General features: G+C 37.9%; 1 protein-coding gene across 2 annotated transcripts in view; it reads left to right on the top strand.

Moving 5' to 3' along the window:
• smad1 (SMAD family member 1) overlaps positions 1–15,665 on the top strand; it is a 34,555-nt gene that overhangs the window by 1,444 nt on the left and 17,446 nt on the right. Inside the window, exons 2-4 of one of the 2 annotated variants that reach the window (XM_081360558.1) lie at positions 9,916–10,500; positions 13,817–14,095; positions 15,438–15,524. In XM_081360558.1, coding sequence (XP_081216684.1) covers positions 10,101–10,500; positions 13,817–14,095; positions 15,438–15,524 — 766 coding nt within the window. In that variant the 5' untranslated portion in view covers positions 9,916–10,100. Of the gene's footprint in view, positions 1–9,915; positions 10,501–13,816; positions 14,096–15,407; positions 15,525–15,665 lie in introns of both variants that reach the window. The other variant, XM_081360557.1, reaches the window with a different exon arrangement.

Raw genomic sequence — 15,665 nt, 5'->3', positions numbered from 1 at the left:
ATTGTTTGTTGTTGTTGTTTTAAATAATAATATAATAATAATAATAATAATAATAATAATTATTATTATTATTATTATTCTATGTCCACTAGTTGAAAACATCACATTAGGCCTATGTGTGTATACCAATATATTTCTTCACAGACCCTAAAATATGTTTTAATTATTATTAGATTTTTTGTTGTTGTTGCTGTTATTATTATTATTATGAGGAGGAGGCAGATATCCCATAAATAAATAAATAAACAACAACAACAAAAAAAAAACATTATCCTATCTATCCAGTAGGCCTATAGTTGGAATCCATCACACAATTGAATAATGTATATCATAATATAAGACATCTGACAGGCATTTTGTTCTCAGACCATCATAGTGTCCTTGCTTTCTGTTTGCAAAGTGTAACCATATCTTGCTCAGGTCTGTATATGGACATACCATAAGTATGTATTTAATGTATTTATGTATCTAAATTTGAAGATCTACATGCCTTTCCAATCATTTGTTTTCCATAAGTGTAACAGGTTAACCATCTTTGTATAATCTTGGTGGTTTCTTGGCTCTGCGAAACTCTGCAGTGGTTCACAACATACTGAGAACAAATGATTAGCCATCAGTTTACATGAACCTTTGGGCAGTTTGATTTAAATGTGGCATCACAGGGAGTTTGAAGCGCACTTGCTCTTGGTCTGAGAGTCTGTCTCTCTCACTCTCGCTTTTCTCTTTATCCCTCCTTCTCCATTTGTTCAACCCCCAACCTTTTTTATTTTTTATTGGAGAACATCGCAATTGAGCTGGTGCTTAATGGAGGGCCTAAGATCCAGCCCTTGATAAATAATGTAAGTTCTTTATAATGCAGAGTCCCCTGGGAGGACAGAGAGAGCATCATTACTGCCTCCTAAATTGATTAACGGCACTGAACCAGCGCAAAATGATACATGGATATGATGCGGGGGGTCAAGGCTGTCAAAGTTGCGTGATGGGAGCCACATTAGCTCTGCCTGCTGCACCAACCCTCAAGCTAATGCTAATATTTACATGCACTCAGGCCTGGAGTGCACTTGCTGAAACGTGCAATGATTGCATTTTAATGGCCGCCCTGCATTGCAAATGTAGAAACCGAAACTGCCGTTTTGGTCCATTTGTGCAATTTTTCAAGCAGCAAGCTCACAGTTTACTGACAAGACCCCTTTACGCTCATCTCACCCTACGCTCATTTAGTATCCACCAAATTTTGCATCCTATGGCCATGCACTAGGCAGTTGGCCCACACAGTGAACTTGCTTTTAAGCATTGGTTGTTTTGACTGGGCTCCAGACAGCCCAAACTAACATTGTCTGAGTCAATACAATGGTATATTGACCTTTTATGTAAGTGTGTGGTCAGACTAGTGGTCAGATTTTATGAATCCTCAATAAAATGTATCAATTCCCATCACTCCGACAGCCTTTGTATGCCGTTGCCTAGAGTTTAGGTCTGTGGAATTCCTCTCAAAATGACATGGAATTGAATTAAACAAAACAGTTGGCTGGCAACTCGAAGACCTGTCGGTGGTCATCAAAGCATGGATCTAACCAGACAGACAAGAAGATCTTACCAAACCCAATGGGCCTGGTCTGAGAACAGTGTCTACAGTTGTTCAACCAGCACCTGCTGTAGGAATACCCAATCTGTGTGGTGTTTGGGTTTGGGAAGGGTGCTTTCAACATGTATGACAGCTTCCCTAAGGGAACAGCTGCATGTGTGTTTGAGTTTGAAGTGGCCCGCAGCCTTTGACAATGAGAAACTTGGGCTGCCTGTGATATGTAAAGATAAAGAGGCTCTTGATGTGTCAGGGAGATACTTGTCCCGCACAGGTGTTGAAGAGTTTCTCCGTCCCAACAAAGTCTTGTCATCAGAGAGAATCTAATGTGTCATAATATGTTCCTTGTAATATTGCACTGTCACTTTGATATCATAATCTCAATGTTGCTTTGTGACATCATTTTTTTCAACCACTAAGTGTCTAAAAAAATTTAAGGTTTCACTTTAAAGGGCACCTATTATGCCCCTTTTTACAAGATGTAAAATAAGTCTCTGATGTCCCCAGAGTGTGTATGTAAAGTTTTAACTGAAAATACCCCACAGATCATTTTTTCAGCATGTTAAAATTGCCACTTTTTGGGGTGAGGAAAAATGTGCTGTTTGTGTGTATGTCCCTTTAAATGCAAATGAGCTGCTGCTCCCGGCACAGAGGGCGGTGCTTCAGGAGCTCGTGCTTCAGAACAGTAACTGTACTAGCAGTGTTCAGTTTGAACCGGAGTCGGACAATAATAGGCTACCTACAAAGCCAGAGAATATATGCTGAATGGAGATAGAGCAGGTATAGTTTAGTTTAATTACGATTATAACTTATTTGTCATCTTGCTTTTATCAACTATTAGTACAAGCCTGTTGTAGCGGACCTCGTCCGAATAATGGCCAAAAATATTCTGTTGAGTTTTATGAAGTTTATTGTAATTCACACAAAAGATTAAGCAAATATATACAGACCTTTTCGGTGGGTGCTTAATAAACTGGTAAACTTTATATCCGTAAAACAACTCTGATGAACTGTAATAAAGTGTGTATTCTCCCTTTCATTACTGCTGTGACCAGTATCACTCCGGAGACTGTAAGCTGTAAGACTGTGAGCACAAACACAACAGTTGATACACATCCATCCTGGGGTCATAGGCGTAATTTGCGGGTGGGACATGTCCCCACCACTTTTTGCTAAGGTCGATATTGCCCCCACCACTTTTGAAACATCTCGCGGCACGAATGTACCAATACAAATAAATAAAACATCTCCAGTTAACTAGCAGAACATTCATTTAGTTCGTTTGTTAAATAAGAGGCGATCTAGCGCTGAAATGTGTTGTTTTTGAAATCAGGTGATCAAAGTGCTCGCTGCGATCAGTGGCGGATACTGTGTTCTCTTGTGGCTCGCGCACAGTCTTCACTCGGTCGTGCGCTTCAATCCGTTGTGGAGACTCTCTATTCGTTCCGGTGAAATTACAAAACAAAATGCACACAAACATGTCCCTGCCTGATATACAACCACTGATAAACATAATCATAGATTAAAACATAGTTTTGATGAGAAAACAAAACAAAAAACTATACAAGTTCGGATTAGAACCCAGAACCTCTGACACGCTTGGCAAAAGTTGTGCCACTGGACCATTTAAATAGACGCTTAAAATTGTCGGATCTATTTATTTATTCACGTGAACATTCTCAGCACTAACAACATATATTAGACCTCATTAAACGACAAATTAAACCCAATGTACTATTTAAATCGATTGCTGGACATCGTAATGTTATTGTGTTAGCAACGCTTTTTAATAAAACATTTTTATTTATTTACATCGTCTTTCAAAACATGACCTGCGCGAAAAAAAAAATGAATGCGTCATTGTACCCAGCACTTCTGAAAATTCACTTCCGAATGCGTCTCTGTCCCCAGCACATTTCAAACCAAACTGACGCCCATGCCTGGGGCAACAACTTTTTTAGCAAGCCTGCTTTGTACGGACCTTCGTTCACAAAGCAGTCTGGTGTAAAATGATTCGCTCAAACATAAACGCATTTAGGTAGATTAGGGGCTCATTCCCTTCAAAAACAAAAGTAATCCCCTCTTCAACAGCTCAGATGTCGGGAGTTAATGACTACTGCTATGATCATTCTTAAATCCAACAACAAAACACCTTAATCACTTCTGCTCCGGAGTCGCAACAATGGCGGACTGTGTACAGCTCACTCATGGCTAATATGCTAATATGGCAGTGTCAGTCAACAGTTGTGGGTGGGGCTTGTGCAAAAGTACGTCACATTGCTCAGAATCTGAATACGGCTTGTTCAGAGACACCGCTTATGATTTATGGGGATTAAAAAAAGCACTGGGGGGATTTTTATCATTATAGGGTGGTTGTGTACACACACTGCCAACAGACATTTATGTTCAAACGTAAAAGTGAATTTGCATAATAGATGCCCATTAAGTGTTATTACCATGTTATTACTACATACCATTTTTTATTATTTGACATTTCAAATGTTACATGAACTGCAGAAAAAACAAGAAAATGCAAGAAAAATATACAGATTTTTAAATTCATGAGAAATTATATAATTGTATATAATATATAATTTTTCGAAATTTATAAGATCATATACTTTAAGAATTGCCCGTATCAATTCTAAAACAGTCCAAATTTTTGAAAGCTTTTGTTTTTCATTTTGAATCAAAACAGCAGCAATGTTTTCAAACAAAATATATTAATTTTACTTGCTTAACCCTCTGGGCTTCTTCATAATTGGGTCACACTTAGCTTCCTCCCGCCCGAAAACGGGCGAAGCCTTAAAATTGTACTTAACTTTGTCCTAGGATAACCATTCAAATATTGTTTTGTTCTATAATGTTTTCTGATTATTATATAGAATTTTTAGAATTTTATGATACTTTGCATTAATTATGTAATTTTTATGAGCTATTTTTTCCATTAGAATTAATATATATATTTTTATTTTATTTATTTTATTTTATTTTTCAATAAATGCAACATTTCACATCAAATTAGAGTGCAGGCCTAAAAAAAAAAAATATTTCAAGTGAGAAGAGCGCCACCTAGTGGCTTCAAAATTTATTAATTTGTGTCATGTCCTATAACCGCCCATAGGCGGCCTATAGCTTTTTTATTTATTTATTTGATTTATTCCCATTCGGAAAGAAAACAATTTATTACTAATCAACCACTGAATGGAACAACACAAATTATATATCATTTTAAAGCTTAGAATCTCAGCTTTTTAATGCATCTAATTAAATGTATTAATTCCTAACGAGTGCTGAGTAATCCCTCTAAAACCAAGTGTATCGCCAGCAGGCGCCACCTAGCTGCGAAAATACTTATTACCATATTTTTCAAAAATCTTGCCTTGATAAACACAAAGTTGATGTCATTTGAAAGCTTAGAGTCTGAACTTTACAGTGAATGTATCCACTTTGAAAAACTCTTAAGTATTGCTGAGTTATTTGCTGATACATAGAATTTCTCTTTTTTTCATAATCTATAAAATAATGTACTGCAATGTGTCAAAAACATCATACAGCTCATGAAACATTCTCAGATAATTGAAAATGGCACTTCATTTTTTACAGCATATTATTACAATTAAAATGAGCCCAAAATTAACATAATCTATTGCTTTTATGACAAGATATTCTTCATGGAGAAAAAATTGCCCATGAGGGGGTGTGAAAGACTGTACAAAAAGGCTGTCTCTTTTCAAAATGCTGTAATTTTTGATTCCTTTATCCAAAAAATATTATTTTTTTTATCCAGATGCAGCTAACATGTAGGGGGACTTCACTAAAAAAGAATTTTCCTCCTACCTTATTTCCTTCCTGAGTTATTCCATGACAAATATGAAAGATATGCAAAATCATAATAAAAATTATATATATATATTGTCTTTTATCCACCGTTTCTTGGCGGGACAATGTCCAAATGTAATGTAATTTATATTTTCAAAAAATTTAAAAAGAGTTCTTTCAAACGATACCTACCTTTTGACTCTCCTTGCTATAGTTTTGGAGTTATTATGATTATATCATTTTTATATAGTTTGGGCCAAAATTTGCTGTTTCAGTCTTACCAGTTCATTTCTCTGTGTGTGTTTGTGTGTGTGGGTGTGTGTGTGGGTGTGTGTGTGGGGGGGGGAGGGTGTCTTTTTTGCACTCTTGATGTTCTAGAGTGTCACCCCTTCATTGCTGTACACTTTTTTTCAGCACAGTGGCTGATCTGTAGCTTGTACCACCAAAAGTTTCTCTGAGTTTTCCTATTTTTCCGTATTTCCCATTCATTTCCTATGTCGCCCGTTTTCGGGCGGGAGGAAGCTAAGTCTGACTTTTTTTTTTACGACCCTTTAACATATCAGAATCATCTCCTTGATTTTTTTGTGTGTTCATATAGGTAATAAATGAAAAGTCACCAAGTTTCACCCCCATCCGATGAAGCAAAAAAATTAAACAATTCGAAACGTTCAAGTTTTCGCCCGTTTTCGGGCGAAGAAGCCCAGAGGGTTAAACTTTCATGCTGCAATGGCTCATCAGTAGGTGTGAATATTCCTATTCATCATATTTTTCAGTCTCAAAAGTGTGTGTGGGATATGGCAAGGGGATAAATAAAAAGTGTTTTTTAGACAAATCTAACTCATAAAAAAAGTCTGCATAACTTCATATGTAAAGCCTCACTTGATCCCCGGATCAAAATTGAACTATTTTTAATGGTTGTATCTCTTTAAAAAAAAAAAGAAAGAAACGAAAAGAAAAAAAGAAAATATGATGATGATATTCCGGGTCAAAATGGTCCAGAATCAACTATTAAGGTTAATTACTTCTTCTTCTTCTTCTTATACTTCTTTTGTTGTATATTAAGTCCTATGAACATTACGCCTAAGCTGAGAATTGGATTAAAAAAATCTACATGCATCAATCACATTAATCTAAAAAAGGATTAAGCAATAGAAGATTCCACACAATTTGATGCATTGACAGATCTTTTATGGCATGAAGTATTTGCAAGCTCACCTTATTCCACAAGAACAGATGGAAAATTCCTCACATATTCTTCTTTTACCCATCTGTTATCTTCCTTCACTTGTCTTAAGAGGAAGCTCTGAGGAAAGAACTTGTCATGAATGTCTGCTAGAAGTTTTAAGTACTATTAGGATCCCTTGTGTTAAAAAAGACACCCCAAAAACCAACCAGTAAAAAAAAAAAAAAAAAAAAAAGATCTTGCAGGTTAGTTGGGGATGCACTTCCTACCCTTTGCTCATCTCCTCCCTGACAACAGCAGAAGGTCCCAGGCTTTTAAATGAGCTTTTGGCTGGGAGATGATGCTAAATATAGGAGCAACTTTTTAGCCTCCCTGTCGCTGTGGTCCATGATAACAGCTACTACTCTCTCCTTCCCAGTTAATAAACAGCACCTGTTTTCATTGAATGACTCCCACTCCAATGTGCAGAGTTCATGCGAGTTTATAAGCCAAAGACATTTTGTGATTTTTGTTAAGACCATTTTACTGATAAAAGACTTTTGCTGTAAACACTTAGGCTATTGAATTGGAATATTATTTTTGAAACTGGTCAGTTCTATAGAGGCATTTGTGTTGTGATACGTTGCCCTGATTGTAACCTACATCAGACAAGCTTTCTAAAGTGAAACAGTAGCTGAGGGCAGTCACACTCACCGAGGACAACATTATTCTTAGCACTCAGCATTGTTCAAATAGCTGCTCTCTGATGTCACCTTTCTTATCTAGTGTTGATGGTCCAGAATAGAGTCAGTGGATAACACTTACCTGCCACTCAGACTCTGATACAACCTAAAGTGGATTCATATCAATCACAGGCAAGTCCTTGGCAAAAAACATATAAATAACTGTAGTCTTTATGTGTGGAAGGTGATGGGGAAAAAGGAATAGGTATTGTCTAGAAAGAGCTAGAATAGTGTTTTGCAACTTAGAAGTGGTTCAGTTATCCTCCTTGAAGTGAAAGCGTCTGAATCTTACCAAATGTAGGCTATTTCAGGCCTCTTGCTTTATTCCAGTGAGGATGCTATGCTGAACCATCTGGTAACTTCAAAAGAAGTGTGCAATCTTGCATTGTGCACTCTTATTTCCCTTCCCATTATCATGAATGCTGGTTAGTGAATGGCTGCCTTGGGATCCTTCTGAATGGACACTTTTATTCTTATCTCAAATGCGTTTCTTCTCTATTCCTAGAATGTTGAAAGGCTCCCTTTATTAAACTGTTTGCACTTTTTGCCTGTTGACCACTTAAACAGTTAACTAGAACCTAGAATATGTTCCAAAGCCTACAGCGGTGTCTTGAATAGCATCCTGTAATAAGCTGTATCTTTACATACAGTATGAGGAAACTGATATGAGTCAGGAGGACATTGTTCAGTGCTATACAGCATCACTCAGCAGTGTGTCACGGCAGTATCGTTTAGCGTGCCGTATGAACACATCCCACTTCCCATATTTTGAAAGCCATTTCGAGAACTTACCGTAGAGCAGATGTAATTGGAAGCTCTGTGCTGTGACTCCAAAGGCAGCCATTCCGAGAAGCTGTAACATAATGATGTCATCATCAGTGTTGTCAGGGTAGAAGATGTATTGCGTCATTTGTTCTGGATTTGTGGAATTAAGACTGGAATACACTATACGACTTTTAAAATCTGAACACTAGAAATCATACGCTTACCAACTTTGGTTACAGAGGAAGTAAAACGACTGAGGATCACACACTACCAGACTCCCTTATTGTTCCGAACACAACAATCTCATGTAGAAACATGCGGCTCATTGCTAGAAGACCATAGACTGTAAAAAAATATGGACCTAATGTCCGGTGACGTCACCCGTAGGTTTCTGAAGAGCATTTTTGCCCACAGTTGTCTTGAAGGGCAAAATTAGCTATATAGACCAAAACCACCTTTTGTACCAGGCTGTAATAATAAAAAAAATTATGCTGGGGGGTTAAAGGGTTAGTTCACCCAAAAATGAAAATTATGTCATTAATGACTCACCCTCATGTCGTTCCAAGCCCGTTAGACCTCCGTTCATCTTCGGAACACAGTTTAAGATATTTTAAGCCTCAAGTGAGTTCGCGTTGTGTTTCAGCGTAGCGCGTCTGTGTTGTACGTCACACGTAGGCTCACTATTGGCCGACGCTGGTCATGTGTGATGCGTGTGACGTACAACACAGACGCGCTACGCTGAAACACTACGCAAACTCACTCGAGGCACAGAGAGAAGGAAATGAATAGTGGCATAAAGTCGTTATTTTTGTTTACTTTTTGCGCACAAAAATGATGGCTGTATTTCCTTTCTGGACGTGAACAGTATGCCGTCCATTGACTTTCAATGGAGGAACAGAAAGCTCTCGAACAAAATCTAAAATATCTTAAACTATGTTCCGCAGATGAACGGAGGTCTTACGGGCTTGGAACGACATGAGGGTGAGTCATTAATGACATAATTTTCGTTTTTGGGTGAACTAACCCTTTAAGTCACTTCTGTGATGGATTCAGGAGAAAGACCTTAAGGTTGCCAGTTGTAGAAGACAATATGTGGTCTAAAATCAGCTCAAAATATCAAACATATTTCATATCCTCTAACTGGATGGAATCATAGATAGCTGACTTGTTGCCTTGCGGACCTATTAGGCAATGACTTCACAGGCAACGTTTGTGCATGAAGTAGGTAACTCCTGAAACTGATTTTAGACAGGCTTCTAAGGCAGCATAACAGCAAACAAATCTACAACAAAATAGAGAGAGCTTTGGTGATAACTAAGTGAATATTTAATTACTACAACACTAATTTATTCCTAAAAATTAAAACAAAAGTTATAAAAAAATGTTGTTCAAAAACATACATTCACGCCCTAACTGACCACAATGCGCTACTTTCTGATGCCATTTTATTTTTAGTTCAACTGTCACAGAGTTGAAGACACAGGAAAGTGGGATCTTGTTGCCAGTGAAGGATACATCTATGCTGCCTTCAAAAAAGATTAGATCATTAGACAGGATGTGATTCGGACATTCCTTGTTGCCTTCCTACTTTACAGCATTTTTCAGCTTTTGGATGCGGCAATAATCTGAAGCTAAAAAATATGAGTCTGTATGTGATTTTCTGTAAATCTGTTAACTCTGACTACCCAATATCTGCAGGCTGGATCTGGCAACTAGTGTCGACTAGTTCAGACTGCAAATCGGGGCAAAGTCATGTAGTGTTTTCCAGCCTTTAGTGTCAGTATTGGCACGTCTTAAACGGATCCCAAAGTAATGTCTGACTGAGTTGTCTCTCTTTACAGGTGCACTTGACAATCTGACCTAACTGTGAAACAACACAACTTTCAACAATACCCTTGTTCATGTGTCGCTGTGGTTGAGTTTTTGATTCTCTTTGAGGAGGTAGAGCAGAGAGTCCTTGTTCCTGTGTGGTGGAATTCTACGGAGTAAGTGTGACAACGTTGGCTGGGGCGCACGTGGCGCCACAATGAGCGTCATCTCGCTCTTCTCCTTCACCAGCCCGGCGGTCAAGCGACTGCTGGGCTGGAAGCAAGGTGACGAAGAAGAGAAGTGGGCAGAAAAGGCAGTGGATGCACTGGTCAAGAAGCTGAAGAAGAAGAAGGGTGCTATGGAGGAGCTGGAGAGGGCACTCAGCTGCCCTGGTCAGCCAAGCAACTGTGTCACTATCCCTCGCTCACTGGACGGGAGGCTCCAGGTGTCACACCGGAAGGGGCTGCCTCATGTAATCTACTGCCGAGTGTGGCGTTGGCCCGACCTACAGTCGCACCATGAGCTCAAGGCCCTGGAGTGCTGCGAGTTCCCCTTTGGATCTAAGCAGAAGGATGTGTGCATCAACCCCTACCACTACAAGAGGGTGGACAGTCCAGGTGAGTGACTGAGTTTGATCATGAGCAGTACATAATAGCAGCAGAGAGATAAATTTGGATTTGGATTCATCTCAGTGACTAACATTTTTTTACCTGTTCCCCAGAAAGAGTCATTTAGATTTGTTCAATGACCCTCTCTGCACGTTACATCATTATAGCAATAGTTGGTGAAAAGGTTTGAATGAGTCATTGAATCATTTAATCAGTTTATTAATTAATAAATTATTAACAACAGGCATTCACTACCAACACTTAAGCACATTTACACCAAGGATGATAACTATATAAGTGTTTTAATAATAGGGAAGTCCACACCACAACTATAACGATAACTACAGGAACAATATGGTCAGAATCAGTTTTTGACAGCCAATCAGGATCCGCTCGCCTTTAAAGAGCTCAAGCATTTAAAGTGACAGACAACATAACTGCAGCACACTCTTATAATAAACAGAATGTTACTGTCTATCTTTAGTTATCCTTTATTAACAGATGTGTTTCCACAAAATCTTCCAAGAGACTCTAGAAAGAGTGTTTAAGCATCATAAGCAGTTACCCTACAAATGACAACATCAGGTCGTTAATTTATTATCTATAAATCTCTTCCATTTTGTCAAAACTATTTTGTGAAAACAAAGACTCGTTCAGAGAAGGTCCAACTAATGAAATTCTCCTTGACAGTTCTTACTTAAATGCTTGTTCTCGTAAGCAGTCATGTGCTTTAAAAGGGCAAGACTTCAGTGAACAAAAATTATGAGTCAGTGCATGGAAAGAAACAAGAATGATTCCTTCTCTTTACAGATACGCTCCAAAAAACCCGCATTAATTCACAATCTAAACGCAGGATTCCCACTGTCATGGAAAACCTGTAAATATCAAGTAATTTTAAAACTAATTTCCAGGGGTTGAATGCTGAAAAGTCATAGAAATCTATAATAGTAATATTTATGTAATATTCTTCCACTTTAGGTAACTCTTAGTGATTTTAATCTCTATAAAATGTTACGACTAACAGCTGGAAATGTCACTGAAAAATCATGAATATTTATTGGCTAAAAGGTGTAGGATCCTGTAAACACAGCTAAACTGGACTTTGTTAGTGAGTCAGATGTTAAAGTAAAGATATTTTGTCCTTTTGGAATATTTTGTTTGAAATAATTTAAAGGGATAGTTAACCCAAAAATAAAAGTGTTGTCATCAGTTTCTCAGCCTCAAGTTGTTGAGTTTCTTTCTTCTGTTGAACACAAAAGACGTTATTTTGAATAATGTTGGTAACCAGACAGTAGAAGGTAGACATTGACTTCCATAATAGGAAAAAAATACTGTGGATGTTTACCAACATTCTTCAAAATAACTTATTTTGTGTTAATTCCAACAGAGGAAAGAAACTCATACAGGTTTGGAACAACGCGAGGGTGAGTAAACAATGACAGAATTTTCATTTTTGGGTGAACTATCCCTTTAAGTATTATTATCAGTTTATCTTGGTGTACAGTTTTTCTGTTGAACTGCAGTTTGTATAAATTGCAAATCACTGGAAATTTCCACACAGATTTTCTCTTTCCTGTTGTTAATATTTACCTTTAGAAGAACAAGTGAGTAAAAGCACTCTTTCAGTGAATCCCATATGGATTATATAGTCCATATGTACCTTTGCCATGCATGTTCCTGAGTTTTCCTTTCCCATGGTTCCTGCAGATGGTCTCTTTCTTTTTCTGTCTTTCCCCTTCCATATCTCTCTCTGGCCTCTGCCAGGTGCTTTTCTCATTTGTTTGATCCTGATACCACTTGAGAGAATCGGGTAGCATCGAAAACCATGGAGTCTAAAACCTTCTGTGTGTGTGTGTGTGTGTGTGTGTGTGTGTGTGTCTTAATGGGAAACTAGAACATTTTCTTTACCTCTGCTTATGGTGAAAGAATGGACTTCAAATGCACAGCCCCCTTTTTGTTGGCTAAGCAGAAGATGAGGGTCAGCTGACAACACAGAAACAGCTGTCCACAGTATGTGTGTGTGTATATATGTGTGTGCACATTATGAGAGCAGGAGCAGGAAATTCCAGGCGGAGGCAGAATGAGGGCTTTGTTCAGAGTCTGTGTACACTTTTGTGTGTGTGTTGTGTGTGTTGTGTGTGTGTGTGTGTGTGTGTGTGTGTGTGTGTGTGTGTGTGTGTGTGTGTGTGTGTGTGGTGGCTGAAACATGCAAACATGTGGCTGTAAAGAGGAAGAGTTTTACAGGAACTCCTGTCACCCACACAGACAATAGCAGGAAAGAGAGGTTGCCTGCCTTGCACACGCTTGCAGGCCTGTGGATATCTGGACACCTGTCTTTCCCCTCCTCTCCAGAATGCCAGCATGCTGGCCACATCCATTGTTTAACAGTACTCATTGCTATATCACTAAAATACAAGTTCCCAGTCTCACTGAAAACAACTTGACAGTCTAAAACTATTAGCCCGTCTGAATGAAAAGGCATGCGGGCAACATAGGTAGTGAGACGTTCATAGCTGAAAATCCACTTCAAAACACCAGTTACCACATTTTATTGCTCTACTATTTTTAGACATCATGTCTGTGTGTGACCACTGTGAATATGACTCTTGGATGAGTTAGTTGTAGACTCTTGGATGTGATGGTTAATTTGTATATTACAGAAATACAGAAAATTGTGGACAACAAAACACCAAATATAATCATAAATAATTAAATGGATAGTTCACCCAAACATGAATATTCTGCTATCATGGCATTCCAAATCTGTGTTAATTTCTTAATTCTGTGAAACGAAGAAGATATGTTGAAGGTATATGTTTTTGTCCATACAATGAAAGTTGTTTTACATCCCATTGACTTGAATTTATCAAAATATCTTCTTTTCTGTTCCACAGTAGAAAGTAAGTCATAAAGGTTTGTAACTATATGAGGGTGAGTAAATTATCACAGAATATTCATATTTGGGTGTACTAGTGTTTTGATGTTCCTTTATGTTTATTTGAGTGTGCAATTGTTTACATGTACACTACATAATATTTACTGTTGAATTTTCTGTTAGAAATGAATTATTTAGCTAGTACATACAATATCCTCCAAATCACTACAGTATAATGATTAATATTCAGAGCTGTTGGGTTTTTGGCAGGACATTTCCAGAATTCATACTTGTGTGTTCATGTCGTGTCCATAAACAAAGAAAAGAAAATTTAGCCAGTAGTGGCAGATGAATACATGTCTCATTCATATCTCAAAAGTGCGACGGATTCTCGTGTCACCTTCTCCATTCTAATTGCTTATGATTGGCATATGTCTTCTCTATTCCTAGTTCTGCCACCTGTGCTGGTACCACGAAACAGTGAGTTCAATGCGAAACTCTCTATGCTGCCACGCTTTCGTAACCCACTTCACCAGACAGAGCCACCAATGCCTCAGAACGCCACCTTCCCTGACTCCTTTCCCCAGCAGCCAGCAAACGCCCTACCCTTCACCCCGAACTCTCCAACCAACAGCTACCCCAGCTCGCCCAACAGTGGCACAGGCAGTACAGCCACCTTCCCCCACTCACCATCCAGCTCGGACGCAGGCAGCCCTTTTCAGATGCCAGGTGAGCTGCTCTTGTGCTATTTATTCTTCAATGTCTTGCTTTCTACTGTAGTAGAAAATGTACACTACCGGACAAGGGTTTTGGGTTGGTAAGGTTTTTAAAGGCATGTCTTATGCACACCAAAGCTGCATTATTTGATCAAAAATAAAGTAAAAAGGTAAAACTGTGAAATATTACAATTTAAAATAACTAATTTCTGTTATAATGCATTTTAAAAATGTCCTGTGTTAGCAAAGCTGAATTCTTAGCATCGTTACTTTTCAGTGTTATATGATCTTTCAGTAATCATTCTAATATGCTGATTTGCTGGTCAAGAAACATTTATTATTAATACCAATGCTAAAAACAGTTGTGCTGCTTAATATTTGAATGTAGAAATGTGATAATTTTTTTGATAAATAGAAAGTCCAAAAGAACAGCGTTTATTTGAAACAGAAAACTTTTGTAACGTTATAAATGTCTTTATTGTCACTTTTGATTAATTTAATGCATCCTTGGTGAATAAAAGTATTAATCTCTTTAAAAAAGTCTTACTGACCCCAAACATTTTAATGGTAGCATGGAGCGCCTAAAGTTTTGCATTCCTCTGAGAAACATTTGCAAGAGAACACAAAAGCATTGACATAATTTTTCCTCCCATCTCATTTTTTAGGGGCTCCATACTTATAAGATTTCAATGTTTGTTTTGAGACAGAACCATAGAGCACGGCACTAGCAATGACAAGGTCATGGGTTTGATTGAAAGGTTTGAAGTGCCTGTCAAATGTGTAAAATGTAAATAGTAATTATATGGTTCTTTGATACTTGTGTGATTACCATATACATATAGAATAATATTGAAATGATACTGTAAGGTACTTCAAATAATACAATGATATTTTTAAGGGACAGCAGACACATTGTTTTCTAACTGAGTTACCTTTATTTTAATGGCAGAAGAATGTTTGATAAAGGTACATATTATGGACCCTTTTCACAGGCGTTTAATTAAGGGACATTTATAACATTTACTTTTGTTATTATTTTTCTGACATTAAAAAGGACAAAACTAGTCAACACGGCTGCGAACGGAGTAAATTTGGTATTTTTCTCTCTGAATTCTGTGCTCCATCTCTCACATTTTTTTTCCTCATTTGGATCAATATGACTTTCCGTAGTCTGCCATGTACTGTACTTCTAAAAAAAAAAAAAAATAAGTTAATTGCAGGTCTGTTTATATTGTATATAAGTTATAAGTGTTGGGTGGATTCTGTGGGATAATATTTATTTATCTACATCTGTTTTCCTATGTTTTTGGGTGTTGCTTCAAAAGAAACCCCTCCACCTGCTTATATTCCCCCAGAGGAGCCAATGACACAGGACTGTCCACAGCCAATGGACACTAACCTGCTAGTTCCCAACCTGCCATTGGAGATCAGCAACCGACCAGGTACACTCCATTTGCATCATAAAAACCCCTATAAAATAAGACGGCACACTAAGCTTCAGTCACTCCAGCAAAGATTATTGCTCCTTCCTTACAGCCTGACATGGGCTGCTTAAAACTGTCAGCAGCTGCCTGCCCACACTG

Source organism: Scardinius erythrophthalmus (genome assembly GCF_964197995.2).
Source record: "Scardinius erythrophthalmus genome assembly, chromosome: 3".
Taxonomy (NCBI): domain Eukaryota; kingdom Metazoa; phylum Chordata; class Actinopteri; order Cypriniformes; family Leuciscidae; genus Scardinius; species Scardinius erythrophthalmus.
Note: the sequence above shows the minus strand (reverse complement) of the source record. Positions and strands in the feature narration are given on the sequence as shown.